The sequence below is a fragment of the Orcinus orca genome, chromosome 6 (assembly GCF_937001465.1).
Source record: "Orcinus orca chromosome 6, mOrcOrc1.1, whole genome shotgun sequence".
NCBI classification, from domain to species: Eukaryota; Metazoa; Chordata; class Mammalia; order Artiodactyla; family Delphinidae; genus Orcinus; species Orcinus orca.
Genome location: NC_064564.1, coordinates 86,347,025 through 86,355,589, shown reverse-complemented (window position 1 = coordinate 86,355,589; position 8,565 = coordinate 86,347,025). Strand labels below are relative to the sequence as shown.

The 8,565-nt window shown below is 50.3% G+C and overlaps 1 protein-coding gene across 1 annotated transcript; it reads right to left on the bottom strand.

Moving 5' to 3' along the window:
* Positions 1-302: 302 nt before the first annotated feature.
* On the bottom strand, positions 303-5,387 carry ALDH1B1 (aldehyde dehydrogenase 1 family member B1). Its single transcript, XM_004271460.4, has 2 exons — positions 5,276-5,387; positions 303-3,226 (listed from the first exon to the last, which is right to left on the bottom strand). Exon 2 carries the CDS (start codon positions 3,214-3,216, stop codon positions 1,663-1,665), a length of 1,554 nt encoding a protein of 517 aa, XP_004271508.2. The 5' UTR covers positions 3,217-3,226; positions 5,276-5,387; the 3' UTR covers positions 303-1,662.
* Between the last annotated feature and the right edge of the window lie 3,178 nt (positions 5,388-8,565).

Sequence of the window (8,565 nt, the reverse complement as noted above, 5' to 3'; positions counted from 1 at the left end):
TTTGAAATTCCCCAAACCCTAGCGTGTCAGGATGGCCCTGACGCTGAGCTTGGCTTGAGGGCTGGTGTGTATTGGTGAGGGTTGGAGGGACAATGCCAGCAGAAGCCTTGAAATGAGAGCTGAAATAAACTGGTTTTAGGCAGGACCCAGCACTTTTCTCTGTGGGTCTTAAAGTTGCACATTGTCACTCAGGTGAGAGAAAACAAAATCAAAACTAGAAATATTATGGAGGGGACTTCTGACTATCGGGGTCCCTTCCATCCCCAAGACTCTGTAAAATATTCAGCAGCAAAAGAATATTGATACAAAATTGATTTGCAAACAGAATGTGTGAGTTTAATTTTTAACTGAAATTAATTCACATATAAAATTCACCCTTTTAAAGTATGTAATTCAGCGCGTTTTGGTATATTCACAAAGTTGTACAACCATCAACACTAACTCCAGAACATTTCAAAACCTCCCCAAAAGAAATCCTATAGCCATTAGCAGCTATTCCCCATTCCCTCCTCCCCCAGCCCCTGGCAACCACTAGTATACTTTCTGTCTCTATGGACTCTGGATATTTCATATAAATGGAATCATACAATATGTGGCCTTGTACGTCTGGTTTCTTTCACTCAGCATAATGCTTTCAAGGTTCACCCACGTTGTAGCATGTGTCAGTACTTCTTTCCTTTTTAAGGCTGAACAGTATAAGAAATATTCCATAGAAACATTTTGTTTATCCACTCATTAGTTGATGGACATTAGAGCTATTTGAGCTTATTTTATTTATTTTTTATTAATTTATTTATTTATGGCTGTGTTGGGTCTTCGTTTCTGTGCGAGGGCTTTCTCTAGTTGCGGCAAGCTGGGGCCACTCTTCATCGCAGTGCACAGGCCTCTCACTATTGCGGCCTCTCTTGTTGCGGAGCACAGGCTCCAGACGCGCAGGCTCAGTAGTTGTGGTGCATGGGCTAAGTTGCTCCGCAGCATGTGGGATCTTCCCAGACCAGGGCTCGAACCCGTGTCCCCTGCATCGGCAGGCAGACTCTCAACCACAGCGGCACCAGGGAAGCCCCTGTTTGAGCTTATTTTAAGTGAATGGTTATATAAATGCATTTTCTGTCTACCCCTTCCCTCAAATTAAGGACAATCAGTAGCAAAATGAAGCAATGCAAGCAAGCAAACGAGTCAGCAACTGGTACTTAGAAAAAGAAAAGCAGCCTTGATTTTTAGGGTACGTCACTGAAGAAGGGGGCCAAGATTATGGGGTCTAGCTTAAAACTCCTAATGCCTTCCAATCCCATGTCTGAGATGAGTCTACCCACTAAGACATCAGTTAATCCACCGGGAAGTCCTTGGATCAGTAAGAAGAACTGAGAGCCATGGTCTGGATCAGTGTTTCTTACTCTGTCTTTCCGAGACTCCTAAGGTTTCATGGAAGTAACACAGGGCCACCAAGGGGGCTGGAGTGCAGGTGGACAGGGCTCTGAGCCCAGCCCCCATCCCTGCTTTAACTAGAGCAGCTCTCATTTTAATTGCTTGATTTGTTGAGGTTCCTCTAAGTATTCATCTGGAACAAATAAAGGGGGTCCGTGGCTAAAAAACTGTTTGGCAACCACTGGTAGGTGGTTTTGGCATCCTGGGACTAGAGTTGGCGCTCCCTGGCAGCCGTTCTTACGAGTTCTTCTGAGGAACCTTGATGGTGACTGTCTTCACCTCTGTGTAGGCCTTAAGCCCATCCTCCCCCAGCTCCCTCCCATTGCCAGATTCCTTAAAGCCTCCAAATGGCGTGTGGCAGGTGACAACGTTGTAGGTGTTTACCCACACCGTCCCAGCTTGGAGCGCCTGTGTGAAGTACATGGCTTTGTCCAGGTCCCGGGTGAACACAGCAGCAGCCAAGCCGTACCTGGTGCTGTTGGCCCTCTCCACCACCTCCTCCACCTTCCTGAACTTGAACAGAGGCTGCACAGGCCCGAAGATCTCTTCCTTGGCAATCCTCATGTCATCCTGCACACCACCAAAGACCGTGGGCTTGATGAAGAAGCCTCGCTCTCCAAAACGCTCCCCACCGCACAGAAGTTTTGCCCCCTCCTTCTGGCCAAGCTGGATGTAGCCCAGGATTCGTTCAAACTGTTCCTTGTCCACCTGGGGCCCCTGCTGGGTGTCCAGCTCAAAGGGGTTCCCAACTTTCCTCTGCTTAGCTTTTTCCACAGTTCTCTCGAGAAACTCATCATAGATGGATTCTTCAACGAAGGTCCGGGAACCGGCACAGCAGCACTGACCCATGTTGAAGAACAGGGCTTCGTGGCACTGCTCCACGGCGTGGTCCATGTCGGCATCGGCCAACACAATGCTCGGGCTCTTCCCACCCAGCTCCAGGGTGACTCTCTTGAGGTTGGACTCGCTGGCCGCCTTCTGGATCAGGTGGCCCACCTCGGTGGAGCCAGTGAAGGCAACTTTGTCGATATCCATGTGATGGGCAATGGCCGCTCCTGCTGTTGGGCCATAGCCTGTGACGATGTTTACCACCCCAGGGGGAAAGCCCGCCTCTTTGACGAGGGAGGCCAAGTACAGGGCAGAAAGGGGGGTCTGCTCTGCCACCTTCATGACCACAGTGTTGCCCGTGGCAAGTGCCGGGGCCAGCTTCCAGCCCTGCATGACCAAGGGGAAGTTCCACGGGATTATCTGGCCACAGACGCCAATAGGCTCGTGCCGGGTGAAGCAGAAATGCTCGCCATCCATGGGGATGGTCTTGCCATGCCACTTGTCAGCCCAGCCAGCAAAGTACCGGTATACCTTGATGACCTCATCCAGGTCCAAGAAATAAGACTCCTGGAAAGGCTTCCCATTGTCCAGGGTCTCCAGTGAGGCCAAGTAGACACGATCCCGCTCCACTAGGTCAGCCAGGCGGTTCAGCAGCCGGCCCCGCTCTGAGGCATCCATCCGGCGCCATGGAGACCCCAGCTGGAAGGCCTCCCGGGCTGCTTTCACCGCCCGATCCACGTCAGCCCGGTCCCCTTCAGCCACATGGCCGATGACCTCCCCCGTGGCAGGGTTGACTGTTGGGAAGGTCTTCTTGCTGACCGCATCTTGCCACTCATTGTTGATGAACAGCTGGTTGTAGCGGATGTCAGGGTTCAGGATGGGGCTGGGGAGGGCTGCTGCTGAGGAGTACGGGGTGGCCAGACGGCGCAGGCGAAAGAGCCGGGGCACCAGGAAGCGCAGCATGCTGAGTACTCTGGAGGGGGACAGGAGCCAGGGTGAACACGGAGAGGGAAGCAGGGGTCCCCCAAAGGCCCATCAGCTCAGATGTTCCAAGATTCTAGCATAAAGGGGTGTCACCTCTGAAAACACGGATCACAAGGGCTACAGAAGCCCTGAAGAACTCTCTGGTTCAATTCTGTCATGTCCGATCTAGCCTCTTGCTCACTCCTTCACCTCTTCTGGGTCTTCGCTCAAATGTCACCTTCTTAGTAAGGCCTTCCCTGAGCACCCTTTATAAAACTGCAACTTTCCTCAGCCCCAGGACTCTCTCTCCCCCATACTGTGCTCTATCTTCCCCCATCTGACATACCAAATAGTATATGTACATGCTTCTATGTTTATTGTCTGCCTCTCCCCAACAAAATGGGCTCCATGAGGGCAGGGACTTTTTTTCCTGTTTCATTCATTGCTATGTCCCTGATACCTAGAATTACGTTGGCTACAGAGTAGCTGCTCAGTGGGTAGTTATTAAATGACAGACAGAGGAAACATCAAAGTATCCACAAAGGCTGTTTACTAAGGCTGTTTAACTGACCTACGGGTAGAGTAAAACCCCAAGGGACTCAGAGCCAGAGTTGTTGAATGCTGAATGGGGTCGTGCGTATGAAAAGCCTGGCACGCCCACCCAGGTCATCGGAGCTGGCGGCACCCTCAGAAACCAGCCCAGCCCAGTCCCCCCGGGGGACTGGCTTCAGCTTTCCCAGGAGTGCAGTGAGTCCGGCAGCTGGAAAGAAGGCTCTGTTTACTCTTGCCTACAACTCTGAAAACAGTGTAGACTTTATTAAAACAACTATAACATTTAAACAGTCTATATAATGTATTCAATGTAATTTAAATGGTATATACATTTCCTAGATTCATTAAAGCAGTTACTCTCCAGCTAGGACATCAATCCCTCCACTCCTGCTGTCTTTCTTGAGCCTTACCCCACCAGCCCCCAAAAGGAATTGCACCTGCCCTACCCCAGCACACACACCCTCTGCCACTGGGGAGGGAAAGGAGCAGAGAACTCATCCAGGAAAACAAGACTCCACCCAGGTCCCTGGCCCCACGCAAATCAGTGCTGCCCAGGAAGCCATCCCTTGGGAAGAAGCTGAGCCAGCAGAACTGTCAGGGGTGCACACAGGTCCACTCTGCTCAGGACTCTGCCCCATGCTGGGACAGAAGCAGCCTTGGGTCCAACAGGCCTGGGTCTGAGGAAGGAGGGGTCCCAGGGGAGGTCAGGATAAGGGGGATGCGGGGTCACTAATCCATGGGGTGGTGGTGCAAGGGTTCAAATGGCAGGAGGGGTGGTCACAGACCAAGAATGGCAAGCCTGCTTTCACGCCCAGCCAAGGCTGTTTCTACTCTAGAGGCCTACGTGGGGTGTGCATTGGGCCTCCAGCTGCATATGGGAAGAGGACTGCTCAAAGCACACCATGCTTTGCAGTTTCTAGGCCACCTTCTCAGTAGTTAACTCACCGAGGCTTCCAGCAGCCCTGATGACCCTCATTGTGGAAGAAAGCTGGGGATCAGAGAGGTTCTGGGACTCACTGAGGACACGCAGCAATTAAGAATAGGAGCCTCAGGCTGGATTCCCACAGCCCTAGCTTTGTGTTTCTTCCGTACTACGGACAATTTCTTACAGTTCCCACTATTAGCGCCCAATGTGCCAAGGATCGGACCTTCTGGGTCATCGAGTACCGGGTGGCTCCCACCTCACCCTTTCTGCGGGGAGAGAGTGCGTGTCCTGGCCTCTCAGCTACCAGTCAGGGGCCCAGTAGGCCCGGTGGGCGGGAGCGATGAGGCCGAGCTAACCCGGGAAGATTTCGAGGGTGTGAGTCCACGGGGCGATAAGGCGCCACCCCGATACCCGGGTGCGTAAGGAGGGGTGGGAAGCGTGAAGAGGTTCCTACAGTGCACGCCTCCGGGGCAGAAAGGCCGGCCACCACGTGGAGAAGCCGAGACCCAGAGAGGAAGCCTCCACTGCAGGAAGGGGAGCTGCGGCCTGCCCGGGGGGCCGAGTGGGAAGGGCGCCAGTTACCTGCAGAAGGTTGGCGCTCGCGCTCCGGTGCAGGTTCGGATTCTCACAGGTCTAGCCTGGCCTCTAGCTGGGCGCTTGCCGCAGGCCCCGCCTCCGCGCAGTGGCGGGGCTCAGCCACCAATGAGGCTCCGCCTGCGCCTGGCGCGCCGCCGACTTCCAGCCCCGCTGCTAAGGCAGCTCCTCCCTCCGGGCGCAGGCGTGTTGGGGCTGCTGGGACTGGGGTGATGGGACTGGGGGTGGGGAGCGCCCCACCTTTCCCACGTCCCAGCGCCCCGTACCCCGCGGGGTATCCCGCAACACGCCAGCGCTCTCCTCTCGCATCGCCGCTCAGAGCTGGAGTCCTAAGGCCCGAATGGGTAGGAGTTCACAGGTCACACAGCAATCGGAGACTGGACCCCAATTGTATTCTTCCTTTCTCGCAACACGAGGCGCCTTGTTAGGTTACCATCATTTGAACTTCTCCTTAACCCCTTCTGGGTCTCCCCTCTCTCTCTGTTTTTTCCTTGTTTCACTAATTTGACTGTCTTCCACTCTCTCTGCTCTTTTTCCCAGTTGATTTTTTTTGTGTTTTTAAAAGCTGCATTTTTTTTAAAGGACATAAAGAGTATATGTGCAATGTACAAAGCTTGGAAAACACAGAAAAGGATAAAAGAAGAAAACATATTACTTTCAATCCTTTCACCCCAAAGTTGCCATTCACCTTGCTGGTATTTTTTCCTCTGCATTTTTCAAAAATTCTTTTAATAAAAATGAAATCATATGGTGACCTCTATTTTGCTACCTTTTTTTTTTTTTTAACAGCAATTTATTATGAACATTTTCTCATGTCACTAATTAAAAGACAACATCCTCCTCTCCGGGGTGGTGTAAAATTCCATGGTAGGGTGGATTGTTGATGGACATTTAGATTGTCTCCACCTTGTTGTTGCCATAAAGGAAGCTAAATCCAGAACCTGCATCTCTCAGTCACTTCGCTTACACTGCACCCTCCTTCTGGTTGGAGACGTTGGGAAGCTACAAGCTGTTTCGCAGCCTTGTTTGCAGCTAGAGTTCTGGATGTGAACTCAGTGGTGCCGATTAGCAGTACCCCTGTCACATGTGGAAGGTGGAGGGTATTGTCCTGCCCCCTTGGGTCATCACTAGCATGATGGCAGAAACATGAGGATTTTCTGCATCCTTCTCCAGCTTCCTGGGTGTGGGGTGGCCACTGCAACTGCAGCTCCTTGACTCCAGCTACCTGTTCCCTTGCTCTTTGAATCATGGCTGCAGGGGTGTGTCTTGAGCTAAATAGCTCCAGAGGTGGCCTCAGATAGTAACAACGCTGGTGGGCCACATCCATCTCGTTCTGGGCATCAGTCCTGAAGGTCGAGTCCTCCCTGATTCTCCCTCCCTCTGGCCCTTCCAGCAATTCTGTCAGCACCCAATGTCTGTATTAACTCTTTACCTCTCCACATATTTAGAGTATTCACATTTTCCTGTTGAACCTGACTAATTCACATGATTCTTTCCTTAAGCTACATCTCTATGCAATCTTTTGTTACCATGTCATCCTTAGGATGTTCACAGTCCTTGAGGCGAAATTTAGTTCTTCACTAAAAGCACTACATCTTGTGTCTTGCCACATCTATGTTCATGTTTTCCCAGCAACCATGTGGCCCACACAGCACATGGCCAGCCTAGCACCCCTTGGGCACTTGGCATGGCACTCCTTGGTAGATTAACTTAAGGATTATTTGGTCAACTATTAACAGGCCTCATTGATAAGAGGCAGTGAGTCTATGACAAAGCAAGTATCAGTCAGTCTTCATATGGTCAGACCACTTGGAAAGCTGTGGCAGGTGTGAGAGGCCAGCAGCAAACAAGAAGTGACCCCCTTGGGAGAGGCTGCGTCCTGTGAGAAGCAGCTGAAGGAACTGGGCATATCCATCCCTCAGAGCTCAAGGGACAGGATTTCACCCTTCAAATCTCCAAAGGGTAAAAACAGACGTAGTCTGTGGGGCCCTAGAAGACAGAGCCAGACCCATGAGAGGAAGTTAACGGGGTCAGAGGAAGAACTTCATGACAAAGCAGAGCTGGCTAAGGATGGGTGGGAGGGGCTGCCTTGAAAGGCAGTCAGTCCCCCATCACTGGAGGAGTACAAGGAGGGATATAAAACCACTTGGCAAAATCCTATAGAGGAGAATACCAGATAAGGACTGAACTAGACCAGTGGTTCCCAAATGTAGCTGTGCATCAGGATTGCCTGGGGAGCATTAAAAAAATAAAAAAAAAAAAAAGCAAAACTTTATAATCTCCCTGGGCTTACCTTCAGAGATTCTAAATTATTAGATGTTGGCTGTGATCCAGGAATTTTTTAAGTTCCCCATATGCTTCTGATGCACAACTATATTTGGGAAACAGCAGCCTAAGTGGTCTTTGGGATTCTATGACTCCATCATGGGTGGTTTTAAGAAAGGGACTTATCAAGTGAATGCTTTGTCTGTATCTAGAGTCCATCCAGAAGACCCACCCTTGACACTTCATAAGCTGTGGCTGGCACCAGAAGGTAGTCCTGTTGCAAGGCATTTGTAAAAGCATCCAAAAATTTTAAAACTTAAAACCTTCCACAGTGCTTGACATTTATGGTTTAGAGAGACGGATGAATGTGCAATGGCTCAGGGTAAAAGGCACAGATTATTTCTGCAGAAGGAATGTTTTAGATTCATCTTTTTAATTGGCAAAAAATGATCCAGGCCTCTAGAATGCAAGTTGGGCCTGGAGCCACTGTGAGTGTTTGGACTGAAAGGATTGAAGGGGAATAATGAGATAACACAAGCCATAGTCAGGTCATTGTCAGCAAAGAATGTCACCCAGGGATGTGTTTACACTGGCCTGGTGGGGAAAGAGAAGCTATATCTCTCTTTCAGGGTTTTGAAGCCTTGGATGTCTAGGAAGTTGCTGGAGAAGATTCCAGGCTCTGAGATAATGAATGGATCAGACAGATTCCAAACAAAAAGACATGCCAGCTTCCCTGGGCATTGATTCTACAATGAACATAGCAGGTGCCTCCATTCTCTGCATTTGAACAGAAGATGGAAGACGGGGTCAAGACACCAAGGGAGGTGCAAGAAATGGAAGTTTAAAAATAAAGATGCAAAAATAAATAAATAAATAAAAATAAAGATGCATGTAAAAGCAACCCAAAATATACCTCCCCCGCTCTTTTTCTCCTACGTGAACCTCTACACTCGGCTAAATTTACAGTCTGTGAACATGAACTAAGTCTGAATGTTGTCAAACCAAAGAAGCCC

What these genes read in the sequence shown, in the direction of transcription:
- ALDH1B1 (XM_004271460.4), bottom strand. Translation starts at nt 3,216, where the DNA reads ATGCTGCGCTTCCTGGTGCCCCGGCTCTTTCGCCTGCGCCGTCTGGCC.